This window comes from Sinocyclocheilus rhinocerous, unplaced genomic scaffold (genome assembly GCF_001515625.1).
Source record: "Sinocyclocheilus rhinocerous isolate Xijiao unplaced genomic scaffold, SAMN03320098_v1.1 scaffold285, whole genome shotgun sequence".
Lineage (NCBI taxonomy): Eukaryota > Metazoa > Chordata > Actinopteri > Cypriniformes > Cyprinidae > Sinocyclocheilus > Sinocyclocheilus rhinocerous.
This window is the reverse complement of record NW_015630288.1, coordinates 1,378,980-1,406,085: the sequence shown is the minus strand read 5'-3', so window position 1 is coordinate 1,406,085 and position 27,106 is coordinate 1,378,980. Positions and strand designations below refer to the sequence as shown.

Here is a 27,106-nt window from a genome sequence, read left to right as displayed (position 1 = left end):
CAACTGGACGGTAGTCATTGAAGCAGGATGGAGACGGCTTCTTCGGGACTGGAATGATGTGGTAGCTTTGAAGCATGTGGGGACAACATGTCTCTGCTGTCGCTGAAACGATGTGCTATCCTCCTGGAGTACTGACTCTTAGCCTCTCTGATGCCGCGGGATGGGAGAACACCGTTCTGACGGGAGAGAAGCCGCAGCGTGTGCACGCGCCGCCATCTTGAGGAGATAACATTAAACATTAAAGGCCTCCTGTAGTGAATCCATGCGTTTTCTAAGAAAATTATCCATATTTCAAACGTAATAAACACTTTTTTCTCACTTCCGGTATCTGTCATACGCGGAAAGCATTCCGGCGGATGACGCAGGACGTATGCGCAGCGTGCGCGCCTCTGAGATGCATTTTTGTGGTGTCGGTATCATTGATTGGATGAAAGCAACACATGACCTGTTTACAGGCTCTAGCTTTGTGCATTCTCAATAGGCTATATTGCTGACTGTACTATCAAGCAGGGCTTGAAAACGAAAAAAAATTTCAATCGGTTCACTCCGAGCAGAATCGATATTTTAACGTTTCTGTTCCTGCGTTCCTCTGTATTATTACCGTTCCGAAACCGGTTCGGGTAGAAGAAATATCGGTTAATAACGTTATATATATATTTTTTCTTTGCCTATAATAATAATAATAATAATAATAATAAAGTACAGCGTTTTCTTTACTCAAAAAGAAAAAGAAAAAAAACCAGGAAGAGATCTGGTAACTTTATAGCATGACTTGTGGACTGTTCAACTGCAACACCCGCTGACTGCAATGATAGAACTTGGAATAGCCAGGACAATTTTTAATATAACTCCGACTGGATTCGTCTGAAAGAAGAAAGTCATATACACCTAGGATGCTTCGAGGGTGAGTAAAACACAGGCTAATTTTCATTTTTGGGTGAACTAACCCTTTAACTTTCTTATATACATTTTTGTGGTGTCGGTATCATTGATTGGATGAAAGCAACACATGACCTGTTTACAGGCTCTAGCTTTGTGCATTCTCAATAGGCTATATTGCTGACTGTACTATCAAGCAGGGCTTGAAAACGAAAAAAAATTTCAATCGGTTCACTCCGAGCAGAATCGATATTTTAACGTTTCTGTTCCTGCGTTCCTCTGTATTATTACCGTTCCGAAACCGGTTCGGGTAGAAGAAATATCGGTTAATAACGTTATATATATTTTTTTTCTTTGCCTATAATAATAATAATAATAATAATAATAATAAAGTACAGCGTTTTCTTTACTCAAAAAGAAAAAGAAAAAAAACCAGGAAGAGATCTGGTAACTTTATAGCCTATAACCCGCTGTGTTTAGTCACAGCCAATACAGCATCATCTTTTCTAGATTTTGTCCAAATGTAGGCTACTAAACAAAAGGAAAAAATCTATCAACACTTTAAAGACATTAATGTATTTTTAAGATATTTAAAAATGTTTGCTGCATTGTTTAAAAAACGCTACTTGTATAAGATTGCGTTTTGAGAGTGAAAAAAACATAAGTCGCGGCTAAAATGCATGTAGGCTAAAGCAAAATGTTTACAAACATTATAAACACAGTTATTAGTTTCTCTCCACAACAAATCCTCTAAAGTTAAGGCTATAAAAACGTCAATCCAAAAACAAATTAATTTAAGGTGAAACTGATGCCTACCTCTCTCATTCGGCACAAATCCAAATGTTTCCATATTCGCAACGTATCTGGATGCTTTAATATGATTTATTATAGGCTAGGCTTTTTTTTATCGACATAAAACATAATCCTTTACATCGGCTATATCAACACAGTGAGGCGCTGGTCGCGCTGAACGCAACAAATTTTGTAAAACGGAGCAGTGTAACTTTTTATTTGTTTATTTAACTGTATTTTATTTTGATAATGAACAGGCTGCAATGTTGCAAAAATATTTTGTGTGTGCGCGTGGTATGGTCATACCAACGCTGGTTGGTTATACAGATAGAAGCTAGACATTATTCAAAACTGTAAAGCTTTTGCAAAATAAAGAAAACTACTTTCTGCTGTCTCGTTTTCCTTTCCGAGAACTTTGGAATGCGTCACAATGAACCGTGTAACTAAGCACTTTTTTTTCTCTCGTTTTGTTAATCTGTCAATGATTTAAAGTCCCCATGAAATCAAAATTAAAGTTTTTTGGGTGTTAGTATCAATATGTTAGTCTTAAGGTTATCTATAAGGCACTGTGCTCCAAAACAGTGACAAAATTCGCATTTAGAAGTTATAAGCATTCAAAGCTTGCAGTTCGTCACTTCCGCCAAAACGGCTTAAAGCAAAATGTTTACAAACATTATAAACACAGTTATTAGTTTCTACAAAAAATCCTCTAAAGTTAAGGCTATAAAAACGTCAATCCAAAAACAAATTAATTTAAGGTGAAACTGATGCCTACCTCTCTCATTCGGCACAAATCCAAATGTTTCCATATTCGCAACGTATCTGGATGCTTTAATATGATTTATTATAGGCTAGGCTTTTTTTTATCGACATAAAACATAATCCTTTACATCGGCTATATACGATTCAGACAGTGTAAATATGCTTTCCATTGAGGAAAAAAAGAAGTCTGATTTAGCGCTGTGTCACGCTAACCACCACACCGCACACACACTCTGCTCTGGTCCAGACCACAAAATGTATCGGAGCTTTTTTAATTCTACACAGAATGCTATATTTTATAGCAATATGGATGAGATTGTGGCTGGCATACCCTGTCAAATGCGGCTTTACGGAGCTCAACGGCTCTGAACGGCTCTAGCCCAAGCTGTGATATAAACGAACGCTATTGACTATTTTAAAAAGGGGCGGGGCTGCTTGATATGTCCCGCCCTGTCTTCCTGTTTCAGTTAAAATGACGTCAACACATATAGTAACACTGCGTGTTTCTAAGCATTTCAAGGGACCTTTAAGTGAAATATATTTTGTGTATATGCCTATATTCCTTTTTATGTAAGCCTATAGTGTTATTCTGTTTTCTCTGTTCACAGAAGCGCTGCAGGTGCGTGTGATCTGTTAAATCCTTCTTACACTATCCTCGGATAAACTCTAACGCCGGTGCATTGCCATTGCGACTTATCTATGATAAGTTCACAGCTGAGCGGGCATTTCACTCGTTGGATGCGTCAGCGTCACATTTGCATCGGCCATACTACTGGAATTCGTGATTGGTTGACAGCAAATTTCAAATATTAAATGGAACGATAAAATAATGTTATTAACCGGTTAATGCCCATTTCAAATGTTCGATTCTGTTCAGAACTATAAAATTTGATTTCGTTTCTGTTTCTGGTTCTGTTCCTGTCAAAATTTCGTTCGTTTCCGGTTTTCGTTTTCGTTCCTTGAACCGGTTCAGAGCCCTGCTATCAAGTTTTTCCTGAATGGACTTTTCGGACTATAAAAGGTCTGATTGACGTGTTTTATGTCACCATTTGATATTTTTGCCCCCAAACACTGAAACAACTTTTTATACAACAAGCGGTGTTTTTGTGACTGTCCAGTGCATGTGAATATGAGGTATGCAATTGGTTTGCTGTCGGTTGCTAAGCAACTAGTCAGAACATTTTAAAACATTGTAATTAATTTACACTGCACACATTTGGCACCGTAATGCAAAGGCAACACTGCAAAAGGACTGCTAACCCTGATCCGGAGCAAGTGTAAAATTACAAGTGTGAAACGTGTATTTACCATGGGTTAAAAGTGAGTTTAGAACAATGATAACCCTAGGTAAGCACAGTGTGAAAAGCCCTATAATGGTTCATTCAAAACTCTTCAGACTTTTTTGAATTTGTGTTTATTTCAAGCTAATTATTACATGCAGTTACGCTGTCTGTTGTACATTTTCTTACTCCAGAGGATGTTTAAATGTAATTGTCATCAATTACTGACAAAAACACTAAATATAAAAAAGGCTATCATCTCTTTTTCTCTCTCTGTAGCCCACTGTGTTTGATGTTGACTATTATTTATTCTTGCTCACAATGGTTGTTGAGTTCCTTCAGATAATTGAGGTGAGCCAAACATGATATATGATATACATTCAATTTAAGATTATTCCCCTAACATAAAACAAACATGCATTACAGCTGAGATACTATAAGGATGATGGAACTTAATTCTCCCACATTTCTTTCAGATCATCCTGAAGTTTCGCATTTGTTATTATGATGATAGTGGAACCTATATTTCAGAATACAGATCAACGTCCCGTAACTACATGAAGAGGAAAGTGGGATTTGTCTTTGATATGGTCTTTTCATTTCCATATGGCCTTATAATATTTCACCAGATGAAAAAAGATCCGGCAACATTCTTGCCTATGATTATTTATGTCCGGATAGCTCACTTGCCACGCATTATTTCACTATTTGTGTTTATGTGGAGAGAAGAACAATCATTAACAAATAAGTATGTCTTTTAGTGATATTTGTCCATTAATCTGATTTACATTTAATTACTTGTATTTTTCTAAAATATTGCATTATAGTACATTTTTCATTTGCAAAACAGTCACATTTGCCCCTTTTTTCTTGTTTTTTTTTTTTTTGTGTGTTTTCAGTCTTCTGTGGATTAGGATGATCAAGTACTTTGTACATTCCTTCCTCTTTGTCCACTGTGCAGCAGTTCTCTGCATTTCATTTGTTGAGAGTCATGGAATAATGTCATGGGTTGCTGAAACAGGTGAGGGGAAAATATATAAAAGCATAAGATGATTGAAAGGAGTCAGCTCATGAGGAATCACAGTTTAAAAACATACTGAACTCAAATGTGGAAAATGCTCATAAAATACATTACTTGGGATGTGCTGTATCTGCTGTTGTTTCACACTACTCAGGCCAGAGATTCAGATCATGGTGTGTCCATTATTGTCCCACTGTACAGGCTGGAGACAAAGAACAAGGAGTGTCTGTTGAAAGGGTACATTTATCAATTTCCAATGAGGAGGAGATTGCAATTTGGTGCTTTTTCATTCCAGTGCTACGACTGACTGTTGGCATCAGAGGTGGCAAACAGTGTGGCCCACCCCTCTTTCCCCGTGGAACTTATTTGAATAATCTAAAGGCCCTTTCACACTGATTGCAAAAATTTGGCGCAAAGGTTTTAGTTTCGTGCTCGTTTCGCACTCTGTGTGAAAGTACCTTTTGTCATTGATTCGCATCAAGCTCAATGTGAAACGACCTTAAAGCACACAGTTAGAACAATGTCTTTAAATTTCTACCAATGAGAAGAATACTTACATCTGAGAGATGTAAGTGTCCTGAGCACCTTTTCATGGTGCCATCTTTATCGTCCTTGGGAAAGTGCTGTTTTACACCCTGACAAGATGTGTTCCATGGTGCCCCACTCTTCACAAAGCTTACATAGTGTGTCCACCCTCAATCCCCACTTATGCAAATTTGTTGGGGTTGGGAGTGTGTCAGAAAAAGACGCAGAAAAGTTTGAGCCTCCATAGGTCTGCCCATGTGATTTGTAGTTGAAGCTGTTCTGACCTTATGTACAAGCCTACTGAAGTGAAACATGGAGGAATTCCCAGCCACCTTCAGAGGTACCTGATCCTCCTCTCCACTCGCTCCACACTTGTCATAGGGATCTCATACACAGTCAACAGCCACATAAGTCTCGACAGCAGTCCGTGTTGGTGGATCCATACTTTGAATTTCCCTGTAGAATTCCTGATTTTTCAACCTCCTCAGCCATTCCTCTGTATGCTTTTCAGTGTGGGTGATATTATTTCCTGATTACCATACACCAGGATTTCTTTAGCTTAAAGGGATCATCGGATAGGGTCTTAATTAAAAGTCTAGTTGGCGCCGATAGCCTCGTGGTTAGTGCGTCGACATATAGCGCAAGTGGGCTCACAGCGACCCGAGTTCGATTCCCGTCTCGAGGTCCTTTGCTGATCCTGCTCCCCTTTCTCCACCCAATACTTTCCTGTCATCTCAAAATAAAAAGGCCCATAAACATATAATTTAAAAAAAACTTTGGTTAAGATTTATCAATGGTAGTGTAAAACAACACCCTTTATACCTTATCAAAAACAGCTCTGTTCACAGCAAGCCATTTCAGTGCATGTCCCTTTAAATGCTAATGAGCTCTGCTCACTCCACCCCTCTCTTCTGTGGGGTGACGAGCCATTCTCATGAGACTATAAACTTTAGCCGCATTTAGTCATGGAACTTGCTAACTAGCACATTATAAGGAAAGGTGATTTGCAAAGATTCATAAAAAGCGTATACTCACTGCTTCTGTAGGTGAATGATTCGTGCAAACATAGACGCATTTAGGTAGATTGGGGGCGCATTCCCTTCAAAAACAAAAGTAATCCACTGCGTCTTCAGCGGCTCAGATGTCGGGAGTAAATGATGACTGCTATGTTCATTATTACATCCTACAAAAAAACACCTCAATCGCTTAGGAGACATTCTTGTCTACTCCTGATCTGGCATTGAAACACAGCTCATTCAGGGTGGGTCTATGCTTAAACGGCCGTGTGACTCAACAATCGTGGGAGGGGCCTGTGCAAAACTACGTCATTCTGCCAAGAATCTCAGAAAAGCCTGATCTGAGAAAGTGATCATTATTATTGGGGATTTTTTTAAAAAAGCACTGGGTGGATTTTTATCATTATAGGGTGGATGTGTACACACACTGCCAACACATTTATGTTCAAACAACATGTAAAAGTGAATTTCGTATCCGATGACCCCTTTAATCCTCATTCTGGCCCACGTTGCCATATGGTCAAGACCTGTCAATACCCACCTTACCTCCAGATAGGTTGTGGTTGTTATGGTAAGATCATCCATGAAACCTCTTATTGGTGGTTATCAGATTCCCGATTCCATTCTTGGTCCTCAGGTCTCTTTCCAAGCAGCTGTTACAAGGAGATTCATTCCCATAATGAAGAGGATGGAGGAGATTGTGCATCCAGTCACGATTCCCTTTTCCAGGTCTTGCCGCTGGGTTGTAAACTGCGCTGTTTTGAACCATAACTGGATGCTTCTGAAATAGCTGGTGATCATTCCCTTGATGGACAGTGGGATATGGTAGTGGTCCAATGCTGCATATATGGGGGCATGAGGGACTGATCTGTATGCATTGGCTAAATCTAACCAGACCACTGTCAGGTCACCTTTGTTTGCTTTAGCCTCTCGGATCATCTGATTGAGGACTCTGGTGTTGCCCCAGATACCAAGAGAATCCTGGGATCCCACCTTTCTGGATAAAGTTGTCAATGTATCCATTCTCTATCATATAGGAGGTTATCATTTTAGTCAACACTGAAAATAATATTTTTTCTTCTACAGACAAAAGTGAAATTGTTCTGAATTGGCTAATGGTTGAGGAATTTTCTTCCTTTGTCACAAAGCAGCCCTCCACTTTCTTCCAGCATGTTGGAATGTTGCCCTTCTTCCAAACTCTATTGAGCAGTTTCCACAGCCTCTGAAGGAACAGCGCCCACTTCTTGAATGCCTTGTATGGTATATCGGTTGTGTTGAGCTTTTTCCTGGATGTATCAAATGTAAGGATGTTTGGGTTGGCACCCAGATGTTGATTTTTAAATGTGTCACAATGGAAACTGCTCTACATCTCTAGGGCTAGTCAGGCTCCTGGATTTTGCTTCACCCAAAAGAGATCTGGTGAACCTGAAAGGGTCTTTAAAACTGAGCTTTTTTGTTCTCCCTCTCCTTCCTCTGTTTCTGAGTTCTTTATGCCCTCTGAAACCTGCAGAGAAGTTCCCGGAGTTGATCTGTCAGATCTTTAATGCCTTCCCTTTCATTGACAGGGCCTCTTTTAAACTGTTTATTGAGAGCTTTAATTTCTTTCCTCAAGTGGCGAATTTTCTTTTCTCTTCTGCTTAGCTGCTTTAACATGCACCTGTGCCACTTCTTTCTACACTTGATGTATAGTAAGTCATTTAGTGTTCTTACAATTCTTTCCGCAATGAGAATTTACTTCCAATACCTCTCCAATTAAGGTTTTTTGGGTGAGCCGTTTCTGTGTCCAAAAATCATTCCTGGCCGTTAAAATGAGGTCCGTCCTGTTGACCTTCTCATCCTCCCTCCCTCTAGGGAGACTCTGGGGGCATTGCCCATTACTGGTTTCTGTAGCTTGATTTGTGCCCTCTTGCGAGTGCTGTGCATAAGGTAGCTGGCCTCATACACCTACGTCAATCTTTCTTGGAGATCCTCTGTCTTTCCAGTGTCACCAAACGTCCTCGGTTACCATCCAGACTTCCTGGGAAGTCATTGGTTGCCCAGAAATTCATAAGAATACTTAAATCTGAGAGATGCTTCTCTTACATTCACCTTGCATGTATGTAGCCTTGGCCAGAAGGAGCTGATATCATCAGACAGTGTCCAACACTCCTTGAGCGTTTTGACCCTGAACTGTAACACCCTTGTTGGGTCGGCAGTGATCACAGCCAAATCTCTGCCCATCTTCTCCTGGATTCCAGTTTTGCTTCTCTCTCCTATTCCATACAGTGGCGGCTCGTCGGGGGAGGCAGGGGAGGCACAGCTTCCCCAAAATTTTGAGGTGAAAATGGGAGGAGGACGATTTAATGTTCATTTCAGTTCATGTCTCAGAATGTGTATTTTTTGTTTGTAATTTCACAGCTTTAATACCATAACATGTTACTGAAGTTGGAAAGCGCTGATTTTCAATCGCAAATATGCCGAATCTGCTGATGTAATTACAACCGCTAAATGATAGAGAAGGGGAGGGGGAGGCCGGGGGAGAGCTGAGCTCTCCTGCCTCCGTTGGTAAAAAAATTAGCCAATCACCATTGAGTGTTCACTTTCAGCGCTGAGGAGTGTTGAGAAAAGAAACTTCGCAGGGGAGGCTTGCCTCCCTTCTGGTATATCAACCAATCATCATAGAGACGTAAATGACATGATATTAGTTTTAACGTCTCCCGCTGCGTTGATAAGTTCTTATGATGAGTAGCGATATTGAATATTTGATCGCCAAAAGATTTACCAAACTGTCATTCAAACAGTATATATACAAATTAAAAATAAAGGGAGAACACACCTAAGCTGGATATAGGCTACAGCAGTCGGCTTAATTAAATGGCACAACAGGCAGCTCTCTTTTAACACAGACTTTTAAGAAGGGATGGATGTTTGCTTCAAGTGATAGGCCAGGTAAGTGAAATTATATTATCTTGCTGTATGTGTGTCATTTTCTTTACATTTTCTGACTAAAAGCAACCAAAAAGCCATTTTAAAGTTTTTAAGAAAATAATAATAATAATAATAATCGGCAGGGATCCCCAGACCAATACAATGAGTGTGCCTCCTCTATTTTAAAACCCATGAGCCGCCACTGATTCCATAACCAACTCTTTCCTTTTAACATAACTCTTTCCGATTCCATAGCCAACAAGAGGCTCTTTCTGCTGCCTCCCCCATCCTGTGGATTGCTACCTTTTTCTCCTTTCCTTTTAGTCCAATTGCTGTGAACATTGTCCATACCTACTGGGCCAGGAATCCTCTACAGTCAACCTCTAATGGGAACAGCCATGGCTGCCACCCATTCTCCTGACAGTTTTGCAAAGGATCTTGATATTTTCAAAGTCTTGGTGGCATCCTTCTTCCCATTGGACTGTATGTATGATCAATATGATCTTCTTTGCCTCATCAGACCACAGAACCACATCACGTATGGGTTGTCAGGTCTACTTGGGGGAATTGCAGGCTTCCTCCCAGATTTACTCCCATCTCCCATGCCTGGGCCTTTTGTAATACTGTAGGTTGTTACATTACTTCTCAAATCACCACCAGAATACCATTGGCAAGTTTTTTCAGAATACATAAGGGCTTTTCACTATTTAAATAGTTAAACCGGGGCTATTCTAAACCCTGGATAAATTAAATCCTGGCTTATCTTGTTTAACATTTCACATTGTTCATAATTTACCTGGGGCTAACAGTTAATCCTAGGTATTCATAAACTGATGATTAACATTGTACATTCCTAAACCCTGGGTTAATGCTCTTACTTGCATATTTGCAGTGTGTTATTGATTGGATGAACACAGCATGTAAAGTGTTTACATAAAGGCTCTAGTATTGTGCATCTGCACATTACAAACTGTACTATCAAGTACTCCAATTCCATTTTTTTTCGGTCACCATTTGACATTTTTCCTCTCAAATGCAGAAACTGCTGTTTATACAACACACAGTGTTTGTGTGACTGTCCAAAGCATGTGCATATGAGGCAAGCTGCTGAGTGTCTGTTGCTAAACATCTACAGTAGTTGTAACATTCTAATGCTGCCTCTCTGCACAGACAGAACGAGCGGTGCGAATGACGGAATCTCCAGGTTGTAAAATCTGGCAAAGGTGTCCTGTGAAGACCATCCTGCTGCCAGACAAATATCCTGAATCGACATACCTTTAGCCCAAGCCCACGACGAAGCCATTTTTCTCGTGGAGTGGGCATGTATTCCCCATGGACAGGCATCATTCTTAGAAGCATACGCCAACGCGATCGCTTCCACAATCCAATGTGACAGCTTCTGTTTCGACACTGGCAGTCCTTTGATATGGCCCCCGAAACATATAAACAGCTGCTCCGCCAGTCTGAAATGACTAGTTCTCTCCAGATAAGCTCGCAGAGCACAAACTGGGCATAGTGGGTGTGTCGCTGGCTCCGAATCCTGAGGAGCAAACGCATCTAGCATGATGACCTGCGCTCTAAACGACATAGAAAGCATTTTAGGCACATACCCCCATCTAGCCTGCAGTCTAACCATACAGTCATCCTTACTGAACTCCATACACACAGTGCTCGTAGACAGTGCGTGTAAGTCACCCACCCTCTTACCAAATGCCAAAGCGAGTAAAAGCGCCATCTTGAACGAGAGCACCTTCAACTCTGCTGAGAGCAGGGGCTCAAAGGGTGGCTCGGAAAGTGCACTGAGCACTAAGGACAGATCCCACACTGGTACCATATTAGGGCGAAAGGGATGCAACCTCCGCACTCCTCTTAAAAAGCCCATCACCAGATGATGATTTCCAACCGAATGATCACTGATAGGCAAATGGAAAGCTGAAATAGCAGCCACATACACTTTTAGAGTAAATGGCGTGCGTCCAGCATCCAAGCAGTCCTGAAGAAACGATAGAATGACAGACACATCACAGCTGGCTGGATCCTTGTCTTTCGTTGCACGCCATGAAGCGAAAACTTTCCATTTCAGACTATACAGGCGTCTGGTAGATGGAGCTCTCGCTTCTGCAATTACACTGAACAAAATTATAAACGCAACACTTTTGTTTTTGCCCCCATTTTTCATGAGCAGAACTCAAAGATCTAAGACTTTTTCTATGTACACAAAAGGCCTATTTCTCTCAAATATTGTTCACTCACCTGTGAGGTGGATGGATTATCTTGGCAAAGGAGAAGTGCTCACTAACACAGATTTAGACAGATTTGTGAACAATATTTGAGAGAAATAGACCTTTTGTGTACATAGAAAAAGTCTTAGATTTTTGAGTTCAGCTCATGAAAAATGGGGGCAAAAACAAAAGTGTTGCGTTTATAATTTTGTTCAGTATATATCCAAGACTCGCTGAGATACGTTTAGTGTCCGCCCTTCGCGGTGACCTGCCAAACATGCAGGTTCCATAGCTCCGGCCTGGGGTGCCACACCGAGCACTTTGCCTGAGATAAAAGATCTCTTATCTCACCCTGACTGGGCCACCCTTGGACAGCATGTCCACATTGCAGTTCTGACTGCCGGAAACATGTACTGCTCGAATCGACAGAAGGTTTCTGTCTGCCCAAAGAGCATGAACGAATACCTCCCTGATAGTTGATATATGAAACCACCGTCGTGTTGTCTGTCTGAACCAGGACGTGTCGATCCTTTACCAGTGGAAGAAAGTCTTGCAAAGCTAAAAATACTGCCTGCAACTCTAGGCAGTTTATATGCCACTTCGCTTGTGCACTTATCCAAGTGCCGTAAGCCGGTCAGCCATCGAAAAGGGCTCCCCAGCCCATCAATTACGTATCCGTAGTGACGATTTTTTTTGCTGACCACTCTGCCCATCGAGACGCCCTGCTCGAACATCCTCGTGTTGAACTAGGGGGGGTTAGCGTCAGCATGCATCTGCGAGTCACCAAGACGTGCAACTGGCCATTCTTCCACGCTCTGCGTAGCACTCGAGATTTCAGCAACAGCTGAAGTGGTCTCATATGCAGAAGCCTGAGCTGGCACACCACAACTGCTGCTGCCGCCATACGCCCTAACAGTCTCTGAAAGCATTCCAGAATAACCACTCTCCCCGGTCTGAACGAGGTGAGAGCGCTGACCAAAGACTTTATTAGTTCTGCGTGGGGTGATGCTTGCTCTTCTGCACATTGATCGTCAGTCCTAGATGCTTCAGATGCTCTAGAAGCTGACATCTGTGGTTTTCCAGTGTGTCCCGTGACTGGGCTATAACAAGCCATTCGTCCAGATAATTCAGAATGCAAATTCCACTCTGCCTGAGAGGGGAAAGCGCTGCATTTATACACTTTGTAAAAGTTCTCAAAGCCAACGCCAACCCGAACGGGAGAACTTTGAATTGATAAGCTCTGTCCTTGAACGCGAATATCAGAAAGCGACTGTGACGAGGGGCTTTGATCTTGATGTGAAAATAGGCGTCTTTTAGGTCCACCGAGATAAACCAGTCCCTGGGCTGAATGTGCACGAGTTATCATTTTGAATGAGCGCTTTGGTAGCGCACGGTTCAGCGGTCTCAATTCCAGAATAGGGTGAAGACCCCCATCCTTTTTGGGGACTAGGATGTAGTGACTGTAAAGGCCACACTCCATAATCTCCGGGGGAACTACTTCTATTGCCTGCTTTGCCAGGAGAGAGCGAATCTCTGCTCACAAAATCAGTGCATCCCTGTCTGGCACATCTGACATCATCACGCCGCTGAAGCGGAGTGGTCTGCGTATAAACTGAAATGTATACCCGCTTGTGACCGTGTTCAGCATTCTGAAACTCCTGGAAGCGCACGCCACACGTCCGTATAGTGAGAGAGGGGTTGAAGTGCCTCGTGACGAGTCCGGGACGGCTCGCTGTCTGATGACGGGGAACCGCCCACCACTTGAGGGGTATCGTTGATGTCTTCTGCACTGACTGGTCCACTGGCAGACTGAGAGAGCGCGCGGGGCTTGCGCCCTGCAGAGAGCTGTTCGAAAACGGGTCTCTGCTTATAACGCGCAATTGGGAACAATCGTGAGAGGTAAAAGAGCTCTTTTGTTGAACAGTGTTTGGTTTGTGTTTTTGTGCAAACTTTACTGGCAACAAACTGACACATTTCCCCCTGTCGTCTGCAACACACGAGAGAACAGGTGGATGCAACAGCAAGACGAACTCTCTTGCAAAGCAGCTTGTCGTCCGTCTCCCTGGGCGGCCGCTTCCCCCTAAGACCACCCCCCTCAGGAATGCGGCTGTGGGTCTGGCACAACATTTACAGGACGGGGCCCCATCTTCTTAGGATACCGGAACTGCTTCGCTTTCAGTGTCATGGCTGGCTCCGGGTCCATCCTCACGGCCAAGGAAGGAGTAGGCGGCGGTCTTTCACGCCGTTTTGATCGCTGCGAAGAAGAGGATCTGGAGTGTGGCAGAGGTGCAGTGGACTGATCTCTCTTTGGCAAGAAGTGGCTCATCGAATTTGACTGTTTCTGGGCCTCCAGAAACTTTTCAGAAAATGAGCCCGATTCCCTGGGCCATCTTCTTCATGGCCCTGAGCGCCAAGTCGGTGGCCGAATGCAGCTTTTTGAAGGTGGCAGAGTCTGGCCCCTCCTCATCCTCTGCAGCATCTTGGCTTGAAAAGCCTGGAGAACAGGCATAGTGTGGATCACGGAAGCCGCTTGGCCGGCTGCCATATAAGCCTTATCCACGATGTGGCTCGTGGTTCGACATGGCTTCGAAGGAAGCAATGGTGAAGATTTCCACGCATGTGAGGACGGACAAATATGCGCAACCAGTGCTTAATTTGAGCCGGATCCTGTTCCGGAAAATGTCAGATTTTGGATTTTTGCATTCCGGTAATTGTTTTTAAGGATCTGGCTTTAGATCGTGACAGTGCGTGCGTGCATTTGAGAGTGAGCGCAGGTTTATGTATTTGGAGGTTATGTATTGGGGTCCTCAACATATTTTTGACCGTGACCAGTCCAGCTTTCTTAAGTTCAAACTCGCTCTCATTGATTGGTGCTTACTGCTTATTGTTTTGTGAGCAGCAGAACGTTTGCAGAGAGTGTAATAATACCATAAATAATAACAAATAAAGTGAAATATTATAATGTATAAACATTATAAACACTATAAACATAGCTATATGTTAGCATAGCTCACTCCAAAACAAATCATATAAATGTAACGGAATTCAGAACAAGAATGAAAAAAAAATATATATAAACCTAAAGAAACCAAAACAAAGTGAAACTGAAAGTACCAGGCATTAATTGGGCTCACTTACCTCTCATTCGGCACAAATCCTAATGTTTCCATATTCGCAATGCATTTGAATGAAACTATTATTTATAATGAAGAGGCTTTGTACTTCACGTGCGTTCGTATTATCAACAGAAATATCCTCTTCACATGAGCAAAAATGTGCTTGGCATACAAAGTGGACCAGTTATACCACAGACTATTTAAATTGACCAGTGTAACCTTTTATATTTTTGGTTGACTGTATTTTATTTTGATAATGAACAGACTGCGATGTCAAGTTTGAGTTGCGAATATGTGGTGTGTGTGTGTGTGAGCAAACTTCCCATAAAGTTTGTTTTTATAAATCTCACCTGTTGAGTAGAAAGTGGCGTACGCCTCTTTCAGGGCAGGTTTTGTGCATACGCAACGGTTATAAATGAGGCCCCAGGTCCCGCACGTCATCCGAGGGGCAGAGGCTGGGCTTGGTATAGGAAACAAGTGGCCCTCTTGAGCGATGAGCATGGAGGAACTGAGTCGACATGCGTTCATCAGAGGGGCCTACTGTATGTGGCTGCCTCTGCCTTTCCTCCCGCGGCTCGACGGCGACGGGGCAGAGGCAAGGGATTAGCTGCTGCTCCCCGCCCCCTTTTCCAGGATAGGGATGTGCCTTTACAGCTCGTAGCTCACATACTCTGCCAAAAAAACATCTGTTTGGTTTTGATTATTATGTCTATCATGCTGAAATCATGCATTTTAAAGCCATATCAGTTTAAACTTCTGATATATACGGTTTCTGAGTGCACACACAGTCTTGTCAAATGGAATGTGAGTACTAAAGTTATCTTTCATGCACAAGTTTGTTAAAAACACAAAAACACAGTCAGTTATGTCTGTGAAGCTAAACTGCTAGGAAAGAAATCGCAAGTTTATATTAGATCTGTGTATTAAGTTACAGCAACGTAATGTACATTACCTGCTACAGCTGTCTATGCTGTTAATATAGGTGGCCATGCGTGCCATTTTTACGGGACACGTCCTGGCCAGGATTTCTGTATTTGGCTCTGTTTTCCTGTTGTCATACTTGCTAAAGGTAATGATTGACCAATAACGTGCAGGCATTGTACATAATCGATCAATCGTGGCATGTGAGAAAGTGGGATCTACAGAGAAAGGTCAAAGTAATCCAAATACACGCACATGTTAGATGTGTTTGTTCGACACCGATCGTAGTATGACATCAAAGTACAGCGAGTGCGATTCGAAAGCATAAGGAGCCGTCTGCTCTCATAGCTCTCACGGATGTCATACAGCGATCGCTCTGCACAGCGCAAACAGCCAAAACCTGGATATTTTAGGCAATATAGAAATCCTGGCAAGGACGTGTCCCGTAAAAATGGCCTGTATGGTCACCTTATGTTAATATGACCCAAAAAAATAAAAGCAGAAAATCACTTGAATGAATGATTTCTGTAGCTCAAAAAGAAGATATTTCTTACTTGAATGCTGCTTTTAATGCTCTAGCATGAAGATAAACATGCCGGATTGTGTGCAGCTCACTCAGGGCGGTGTCTCTGCTAATTCGGCAGTGTCTGTCAACAGTCGTGGGTGGGGCTTGTGAAATGTGATGTCATATTTTACGGATTCTGTGATTGGTAAACTCTGAGACACTGCTTATGATTTAAGGGGATTAAAAAAAGAAGCAGATGGATTGTTATAATTATAGGGTGGTTGTGTACACATACTGCCAACACACATTTAAGTTCAAACAACATGTAAACGTGAATTTTGCATAATAGGTGCCCTTTGAATTACTAGTTTAAAATGAAATAATTCAAATCTAAAACAAAAACTCTTTCATTATGTAATCCGTAAAGATGCATTTCTCTCTAAAGGCACGTCCAATGAGGAGATGGCAATCAGGATCATCAACTTCATCTTTGTGACACTGACTCAGAAAACTGGTTTATTAATAAATAATTCAAATATCTCCTTACTATTTTTGGGTATGCCCAGTGAGATTGTGCTTGTGGCCCAGGTGAGAGTGGGTAAGAGTCTTCTGAGCAGGCAGGAATCAGTATATGCAGTGATCTACCTTTGGAGGATCCATAACACCCAACAGCTTTCAGTCACTCTGACAAAGAAAACAAAAGCCCCTTCAGTCCAGAAAAGAACCTCTCCCTCTTCTGTTTCCACTGAGGATTAAATCCTTGTCTAGGAGATTGACTGATTGCTCCTCAGCTGGTTTGTGTGTGTTACCAGGGGCAGTACATGATGAGCTGCTGGCAACTCGCCACTGTATTTTCAAAATTTTAACACTGTCTTTAATAACCCATTGCTTAACGGGAAAAGCTGCAAACTGACTCAGTTGGTTGTAGTGAATTGTGTTTAATTGTTTTCTAACCTACATTTTACAATCAAAATAATGATGTGCCTGCACTATTTTTTTTTCCTTTACAGAGGTCTATGACTTCACTGATATGTATAGATACGCCACCTACTGGATATTACAGATTTACACAACAACAGGTTATGGTGATATAACGGCATCAAACCTTGCAGAAATGATTGCATGTGTTATGATAATGATTCTATCTAAAATTCAAGTGATTTATAAAATGGGACTTCTCGTCGCTACACAAACCAACAAGATGACACTGCAGGAAGCCTTTGAGGAAAAATTGCAGGTTATTGTAAATACTGCATATTTGAGAACAGTGCTACTGTATTTAACGTGTGTATGACAGAGTGTTTGATTTATTGTAATTATGTATTTCTCAATAACCTTGTCATCTGTTCCAGACTATTCAGGCACACCTGATGCATGAGAGAATCCCATCTACATTACAAAACCGAGTGACGCAGTTTTACAGTTATCATTGGAACCGCACTAAAGGGACATGTGCTGAGGTTTTGTTCAAAGGTGTCCCCTGCTGTTTGAAAATGGACATTGTGTCAAGGTAAACAAGCCTACCAAGTTTGTTTGGGCAGAATATTTTTATAGACAAAGGATGAATCAAAACTATTGTCTGTGGTAATCACCAGCATTATGATGAAAGGAGATACAAAGTTTCATTAAAATGTTTTTGAATTTGGTTATTGGCTGTAGCAAAAATAATTATTGACTCTCCAAATTGGCCAACACAATGTACAACAATATGAAAATGCAAACCAAGAAAGTAAAGAAACAATCAGAGATTTAAGACAGTCAGGAAGGCAGAAGGAAGAAAGTGCAACAAAAGAGACATAGACAGAAAATGTCAACAATACTGTGTAAACAAATATGTTTGGATTGGATTTTGAAGGTGGGGAGAAGAAAGAGCTTTGACACTGAAGCATATTGGTGCTTCCCTATAAAATAACCTGGAAATTTCCTTAAAGGGGTGGTTGATTGCAATTTCACTTTTTTTAACGTTAGTGTGGTATGTTGCTGTTTGAGCATAATATCTGCAAAGTTACAACGCTGAAAGTTCAATGCAAACGGAGATATCGTCTTTTAAAATTATAGCAGTTTAATGCCTACAAATATGGCTCATATGGACTACAACGAGTTACTTCCCGGGTATGTGATGTCACAAACCCTGATAAACCCCGCCCCCGGGAACACGCAACAAAGGGGGCGAGGCCATATTGCACTGCTTTAGAGAAGAGGAAGAGTTGTTGCCATGCCGTTAAAACTAGGGATGCACGAAAAAAATCTATTCATATATGAATTGCGATTCTGTCATCTAATGATTTTAATGGATTCACAAGTTTCAAAATCAGTGTTCTAATCCTGTTCCTCGCGTCCCCCTACTCTGCACACGCTCTGCTCTTTCTCTCTCTCATTCAGATCATCAGCTCAGCTCCAACAATGAACTGTTCCAGTTATACACTTTATGTGTATAGACTAGGGATGTGCATCTCATGACTCAGGCCGATACGATACACATCTCGATGCATAGCCAACGATACGATACATTAAAGATACATATGAAGCAGCTACCGATGCAATGCGATACGATACGATTCACCCCTATTACGATGCAGTGCGATCCGATTTCGATTCGATTCAACACAATACGATTCGATGCAATATGATGCAATGGAGAAAATATGATCACTTTTAATGCCTCGAGGCCTGTTTCATAAAACAAGTTAACCAAATAAGCCAGGCTTATTTCAGTTAGTCTGACTCATTGTCAAATGATTTGGTTCCATAAAGCAAATTTAACATAGGCCAAGATCAAGCTTAGTCACTGTGGCAAGTTATGCTGGGAAACTAACCTGGTCTAAAGCAGGCTAACTGTAAGGTTAAGCTCCTCTACTGACCAATAGGAACATAATGATATTACCACAGTCTTGACTTTTTTTTCTTTTTTTTTTTTTACAGTTTCAAGCCATGCAGCCTTTCTCTCTGGTTGTATTACAACTGTACCTTTTATAGTTTGCAGAACAGAACATTAGAACATTACAATCTAAAATTGCTCTTTAAAGCATTAAAATAACTAAATTAAAAGTTAAAATCACATGCAGCCTTTCTCTCTGGTTGTATTACAGCTGTACCTTTATAGTTTGCAGAACAGAACATTAGAACATTACAATCTAAAATTGCTCTTTAAAGCATTAAAATAACTAAATTAAAAGTTAAAATCACTGAATTAAAAATGAAAATAAATAATAAAGAAAATGACTACATTTTAACTGCTATACGAAACACACATTAACTCATTTGAGCTTAGTAATTAGTACTGTAGACCCCATAAACACAATCAAGCCTAGAAAAAAACAGTCAATCACCGCTTTAAAACTCAGGTTGCAAGGTTATAAGGTGAGACCTATCTGTCCTATCTGGTAGTATTCAGGTGTTCCTAGTAAGTAGTCCAAAGGCCATGTTGTGTACTGTAGTACTCGTGTGGTGTTAATGGTGCACACATTGTTATTATTTTGTGTTTCATTTAGAATCTGCATGCAGCATTTAAAGAAGCATCATTTATTCTCCCACCTAAGAGAACCTGTCATGAGGGAGCTTTCCACAAGAATTATCTTCCGGTGTTTCCCTGTTGGTGAGCATTTGTTAAATCTTTGATCAGTCCCAAGCCTACAGCCAGCTTTACTGAAGAACTGTTTTTACATTTTGATGTAATATTGTTGTTGTTTTTTTAAGGAGAATTTATTTACAAAAAGGGAGACATTGCCACTGGAATGTACTTGATATTAATTGGCAAGGTTAATCTGTGCCTGGACACAAGAGGTAAAAACGTCTTCCAGCGTCTCTCTGCTGGAGCAGCTTTTGGTGATCACTTTTTATGGGAACATAAACACAGTGACACTGCAATAGCTGCAAACTATGTGGATATTGCCATACTCTCCAAAGACGCTTTGGAAGATGTGGCTCTCTTATGTACATCTGTTGGCAAACTGTTAAAGAGAGCTGCTGAAATGCCACAGCTGTAGTACACTTGACACACTTGTTTATTTTAACTGATATTAGTTGAGCTGTGTGGTATGTTTTTTAGATTTATTAAGTGTAACTGCAAGTCCATTCCGCTAATGGAGAATATTTTGTTAATTTGCCATGTTCTAATTGAGTGTAACTTTTAGGAGTTTATTGTTCCTATTGTACTGTGAATTAATAATTTTTGTAATGTAATATTAATTAGTTATTGTAAAGCTTATTATAAAATGTGACTGCAGGTTGATACTACTGATAAAAGCTGTTTTTTGTTCATTTGTCATTTTCTAACTGAATGTACAATCTTCTAAATGAATTTTAGGGATATTGCTATATTTTTGTAGTGCCTGAGAAATGTAAATGACCATAGAGTCTTGTCTTTTTTAACATATATATGCGGTTAGTTTTAAGTGTGGTGCTATCTTTTATGGCAACTAATATACCTTGTCTGGCTAAATAACAAAAAATACTAAATAATTAAAATCTTCAAACTTGCATAGCATTACTTTGTGCTGACATTTTATTCTCCATCTTATTCTCTGTATTATTCTAAAGCTGATGATACACGGGGCAACTTTTTGAGCAATGTTGTCGTCAACGGGCAACCAAGTGAGGCACAGGGCCCATGGCCGATCTAAAATATACAGAGAGAAATTTGTTACCCATTCTCAATGTGAAAGTGCCCATTGAGCAATGCTGCCCATTGAGCAACGCTGCTCAAAAAAGTTGCCCAGCAAAATTGCTCAAAAATTTGCCCCGTATATCATCAGTCTAAGAAAATACATCTATTTAATTATATTATAGGATTTGAAGAAAAAAAATATTTTCTTCCAAATTATAAATGCAGAGGCTATTTGCATTAAATGCATATACTGTTGCATTAAATGCATATGCTATTTACGCTAACTGAAAATAGTATTTTCTTTACACTAATGGCGCTTTTCCACTGCGTGGTACGACTCGGCACAGCTCAGTACGGCACGGTTCGGCTCGGCTTACGTTTCCACTGCAGTTTAGTATCGCTTTAGAGTGGGCGGGATTTCAGATTACACAGCAGATGTTTCCCAGATCTTTAGCAGACGTCTTACAGATGTACTTGTGCTGTCTGGGTAGTTGAGATGCAGATAAAATTTACTTTTATTACTGTCATTCATAATGTCAAAATATAATATAATAAATACAAATACATATATATGTATTAGGGAGTGGAAATGGCTAATAAGCTTATAAGTACTTCTCTGCAGCCATCTACTAGTGATAATTTAATGTATTTTTTTTATTTTTAAATAAGTGTTTGCTTTCCTACATTATGCAACTTTTAGTTTTATAAATGGGGGCAACCTATGAAGGATGAACAAATAATATCACATTAAAAATACCTTTCAAATTCGGTAATACTTAAAGCTTTGAAGTGCTGGCAAAAGTTGTGTGAAGCATTTAAAACCACTCGAAAACATTAGACCATTTCTGCCACAAGTTGTTCCTGTAGTTTTAAATCCATGGTGAATGGTGGTGATTTGTGTTTATTGAACAATGTTTTTCCTGGTTTCCACATCAGTGGCCTTTGTTCTGATATCTGTAGCTTTAACAGAATTCTGTGCCGAATTTTAATGCTTCTCACAAGATTTCACAGAGATCTATTGATTCTGCGGCAAATTTGACTGCTTTTTTCACTGTATCTCCCAGCGCTGTGTATAACGGTGTTTCGTGATCGAGATCGGCCTGAGCAGATAAACGGTCTGCGCTGCATAGCCCAAACGAGTAGCGCGGATTCGTTCCGCTTTCGGTTAGTTTGTCCAATGTGGCTCTTGTAAATCGGTCATGATGTGAACGCAAGGCGGTTCATTCCATTTTTGGAACTGAGAAACCTTTCTTTGACTGAATGTGCGTTGCGATGACATCACGGGACGCGTCTAAGCCCAAAATCTGCGGAAAATCTGAGGCATTTGTGAGCTCTTGCGAAAATTGCGGAGTTTGCTTGATTTTGTGATAAATTCAGCGATCGCAGAATCGCAAAATCCTGGAGGGACTGAATAGCATTCAGTTCTATTTATAATTGGCGGAAACTGTTTGCACCTCACTGTATTGTAGTACATTATGAAACAGTGTGCAATAATGACTACATATTGATGTGACTACATATTCTCATTACTCCATAAACATGCTTCCAGAATTCCACAGGTCTATTCAGATTAATTTTAGCATATTCAAGTCAGCCATTTATGTTCTTCTTGGTGAAGAGTGGAGTCCAGCAAAGTAGTTTGATCACGGGACGCGTCTAAGCCCAAAATCTGCGGAAAATCTGAGGCATTTGTGAGCTCTTGCGAAAATTGCGGAGTTTGCTTGATTTTGTGATAAATTCAGCGATCGCAGAATCGCAAAATCCTGGAGGGACTGAATAGCATTCAGTTCTATTTATAATTGGCGGAAACTGTTTGCACCTCACTGTATTGTAGTACATTATGAAACAGTGTGCAATAATGACTACATATTGATGTGACTACATATTCTCATTACTCCATAAACATGCTTCCAGAATTCCACAGGTCTATTCAGATTAATTTTAGCATATTCAAGTCAGCCATTTATGTTCTTCTTGGTGAAGAGTGGAGTCCAGCAAAGTAGTTTGACATGTTTAGTTTAGTGCTCCTTTAAGAGGCTTAAGGCCTGTTATACTTTCCGCATCCGCGAGTCCGCTAGGGTCCGCTATGGTATGCGTGACGTAAAAATCGTCATCGGAGAGTGTGCGCGGAGGCTCTGAGCGGACATCCGCGTGCCTCCCATTTTTTGTGACCGTAGGTAGGCTACTGCGCATGCGCAGGCTGTGTGAAGAAGCCCGTTGCTACTCGAACCTGTACAATCCGTTGATAAAACAATATAAAGACAGCCAGATGTGCAATAACTCTGGGCAATTCTTTGTTCACATGTTTGTTTATTGTTCAAGCCGATCTACTACGCATGTATGGAACACGTCTACAGAGCGGACAGTTTCGGTAGTATAATTGCAAGTAGTCCATCGCGGACGCGTCCGGATTGTACGCGCGGAAAGTATAACACAGGCTTTACACTCTGCATTGAAATATTTTTTCCTCCTTTCATCGGGTCATCTTGCAAGTCTTTGGCAGTAAATTGAGGGTTTTTCTCAGTTGCTCTAATCAAACATTTTATGATATTGTGCTTTTTATTCAACACCCTGAAAGGTTTCATGGTACAACACATTTTAAACTTATGATTAAGTCTGCCAGCTGTGGTTGGCACCGATAGCCTCGTGGTTAGTGTGCCGACGTATAGCGCACAGTGCCCACAGTGACCCAAGTTCGATTCCCGTCTCAAGGTCCTTTGCCGATCCTATACCCCCTCTCTTCACCCAATGCTTTCCTGTCTGCTCAGTGTTCTCTACTGTCCTATCAAAAAAAGTCTGCCAGCTGTGTCTCTAGGGACTTTCAGTGTCTTGTAATGTAACAATAGACTTAATGTAACAATAGACTTTCTAAGGTAAAAAGACTATTTATTCTTATAGGCTGTTTCTCCTAATAATAAAGATAATAAAGTTCATCTCTGTGAAAAAGAAAGCCTGTAATACTCAAAATAGTTTCGGTACATAAATGTGTGTGTGTGGTAGCGCGAGTATGCATGTATCCAGGACTGGGAGATATGGATGCTGCTCCACAGCATGTGCAATTTATGTGTAACTGTCCTGGCTCTGCGGGCTACGAATATGACTGCCCAGGCAACTGGCAGGGCGATGGCCTGCCTGGTAGTGCTTAAGCGTCACCTATGGTTAAACCTCACGCCGACAAGGCCTCGGGCTCTTTGGCCCCACTGTGGAGTGTTTTCGCGGAGCAAACTATGCGCCACTTCCTGCCCAAACGCTCCAGCTCAAAGGCTCCACTGACTCAAAGCCTGCAAAGCTTACTCCATCGCTCAACTTAGCCTCAGCATTGGCCAGACCTCCATCCAAGAAGTCTCGCGCTTGCCTTCCAATCCCCCGTTCAGCTGTGGGTGCTGGAGGCGCTTTTCTTACTGTAAATGCTTGCCCCGTCCCACCTACTTTGCACACACCCAAAATACCACTGTTATAGCGGCCCAAATCACAAAAAAGAGCACTTTTTCTCTTCGCTATGACACAAATGCCATTCAAGAGACTTAAACCCCTCGCCTCCTAGGTTCGGGCTTGGGAAGCCATCCCTGGTGTGTCGAGTTGGGTTGTGCAGACTGAAGAATAAGGCTACTCCCTCCAATTCACTCACAGACCTCCCCATTTCAGGCGTGTGATCCAAACTTTGGTTCAGGACGACAAAGCTCATGTTCTCCAATCTGAAGTAAAGTATCTGCTGACGAAGGGCGCCATAGAAATGGTCCCGCCAGTTCTAAGCGAGTCAGGATTTTGCAGACACTATTTCCTCATTCCAAAGAGAGACGGTGGGCTCAGGCCTATCCTCGATCTTAGGCACCTGAACCATGCCCTAATGAAGCAGCCATTCAGGTTGTTGACTGTGAAACAGATCCTCTGTGGATATAAAATATGCTTACTTTCATATCCAGATAGCCCCCCAGCACAGATTGTTTTAGAGATTTATGTTCGAAGGGGTGGCTTACCAGTACACAGTCCTCCTATTTGGACTGTCTCTGGCACCACACACTTTTACGAAGTGGATGGACGTTGTCCTCTCCCTTCTGAGACAGAAGAGAGTGTGTTTCATGAAGTACCTCGATGACTGGTTAGTCACAGTCCGATCAGAGTTCGAGATCTGTGCCTACAGATCTCTACTCCTCACTCATTTGTAGCACCTTGGACTCAGAATCAATTTGGCCAAGAGCTCCCAGCCTCCCAGCCAGCGAGTTGCTTTCCTTGGTATAATTCTAGACTCAGCCCAGATGCGGGCCTGGCTTGCACTGGATCACTCTGAAAATTCAGCAGCGTCATTCAAATTAAGGGTTTCTTTTTCTCTCAGAGTATTCCAGAGGATGCTGGGCCTGATGGCGGCCACCACCTCTGTGGTTCTGTTGGTCCTGCTTCAAATGTAGCCCCTTCAATACTAGCTAAAATCCTGTGTCCTGTCCCGTGCTTGGCTTCTGGGATGCCTCAGCCTCAAGATGACCACCATTGTGTCAGAACTGTGGCCCCTTGGAAGGCCCCTCACCTGAGACAGTTGTCCAACTGGGACTGACCTTCAGAAGGAAGGTAGTTACGACAGACGTCTCCAACTCAGGTTGGGGGGCACTGTGTGAGGACAGGTCAGCGTACAGCTCCTGGTCCAGCCTGGAGGAATGCCTGCTTATCAGCTGCCTGGAAATGATCAAATTTTTTCTGGCCCTAAAAACCTTTTGTAACAAAGTTAGTAGTCACGGGAAGAAGGAGGCCTCGCGGACGACTGTCGCGCACAAACGAAACCAAAACACAAAATAAAATCCAGGCCTGGTCCTCTCTCGTCCAACACGGTCGTCACTCCTCCCTTTTATCCTTCCGGAGCTCCTCCGTGAGACTCGAGACCGGTGAGTGGGTGCAGGTGTCGCTCATTAGCAATCACTCCACCGGCCTCGCTTCGTTCCCACGGCTCTCGGCCCCGCCCCCCCTCGTCACACCTTTCTACTGGCCCTGAAGAGACACCACATCCTTGTCTGGTTGGACAGCATGACAGTGGTGGCCTTCATAAATCACCAGGGCGGTCTCAGGTCATAGTCTATACAGAATGGTGAGACGCCTCCTTCTATGGGCACAATGCAGCCTGCAATCCCTGAGGGCTGTACATGTGCCAGGCAAATTGAACAAATTGAGCAGACATGTTGTCCCAGGGCAGTGTGCCTCTAGGGAAATGGAGACCCCACCACCAAATGATTCAGATGATTTGGGATGTCTTCGGGAAGGCAGGAGTAGACCACTTCGACTCAGAAGACAACTCTCATTGCCCAATATTTTTCTCGAAGAAGCGAGACACACTGGCACACAAATGGCCCAATACACACCTGCTACCTCAGGTCATCAAAAGTCAGGGAGGTCAGATAATCAGTACTTCTAGTGGCCCCACACTGACGATCCAATCATGGTTCCCAGAGTTGATTCAGCTGCTGTCTGCAGCCCCTTGGTTATTTTCATTAAGGAAGGACCTTCTCTATTCAGCAAGAAGGACAATTTGGCACCCCCAACCCAAGTTGTGCAGACTACATCTGTGGCCCCTCAATGAGAACCTTTGCAGCTCCCCATGAGGGTTGCCAAAACCATCTTAGAGGCTAGAACCCCGTCTATGAGATGCCTCCATGCCCTCAAATGGTCTGTATTCTCCGACTGGTGTGCAGTCCAGAATGAAGACCCATCTTCCTGCAGCGTGTTGTCCGTCTTGACTTTTTTTTTCAAGAGATGCTGGATAAGGGGGCTAGTTTTCTCTAACCAGTCAGGGCCCTTAAGAGTTTATATAGAGTGCTCTTGCCAGTTTTGGCGATCAGAACAGCTCTTTGTGTGATTTAGAGGCTGCTCTAAAGGTCTGCTAGTTACAAAGCAGAGATTATCCCGCTGGATAGTGTGTCTTATGCCTCAGTGGGCTTATAGTGCCCTATTGGAGTCAGGGCCTCCAGGGGAATGACATCCTCCTGGGCTTGGTCCAGTGGAGTCTCCATTAGAGACATCTGTGCTGCAGCTGGCTGGTCTTCACCATCTACCTTTGCTAGGTTTTACAACCTGGACACCCAACAGGGCATGGATTTTGTCTGCCTGTCTCGTGACCCTGCTGATGATCAGGGCTATTTGTCTGAGGACCCTGGCCTGGGTTACTTAGGCCCTTACTGGCCCATGTTACTTTACGGTCCTCACCCCGGGTGCTGTAGGGCCGGGCTCACAGGACGGCGTAGCATCGTGCAAAGTATTGATTGCACTTTGACACTTTCAAACAGACTAACAAAAATGTTAATGAAAACATTTAACTTTTTACACTTTAAAATAAAACATTTAACTTTTTAACATTTAACTAGCTTTAACTTGCCATAACACGCATTTGTTGCAAAATAGTTACAAGAATGAATAAATACGCATCAACCTAAATTAACTAATTGTACATTATTAACTTTAAGGATAAGTTTTGCTTAATCCTTATAATTCCTTTAATAATTCTTTATAATTATAATATAGTGTGCTGTTCATAATATCATCCATTGTTATGCCCAATGAAGCCTCATCAAAAG

At 41.9% G+C, this 27,106-nt stretch overlaps 1 protein-coding gene across 1 annotated transcript in view; it reads left to right on the top strand.

The window, feature by feature from the left end:
• Positions 1-25,101, top strand: part of LOC107740009 (potassium channel KAT4-like) — a 25,930-nt gene extending 829 nt beyond the window's left edge. The window contains exons 2-11 of the mRNA XM_016552281.1: positions 3,993-4,064; positions 4,190-4,461; positions 4,613-4,734; positions 16,957-17,183; positions 17,299-17,456; positions 19,438-19,541; positions 19,643-19,729; positions 21,617-21,716; positions 24,719-24,785; positions 24,886-25,101. Of these exons, the coding sequence (XP_016407767.1) occupies positions 3,993-4,064; positions 4,190-4,461; positions 4,613-4,734; positions 16,957-17,183; positions 17,299-17,456; positions 19,438-19,541; positions 19,643-19,729; positions 21,617-21,716; positions 24,719-24,785; positions 24,886-25,101 (1,425 nt within the window). The remainder of the gene's footprint in view (positions 1-3,992; positions 4,065-4,189; positions 4,462-4,612; positions 4,735-16,956; positions 17,184-17,298; positions 17,457-19,437; positions 19,542-19,642; positions 19,730-21,616; positions 21,717-24,718; positions 24,786-24,885) is intronic.
• Positions 25,102-27,106: the final 2,005 nt, after the last annotated feature.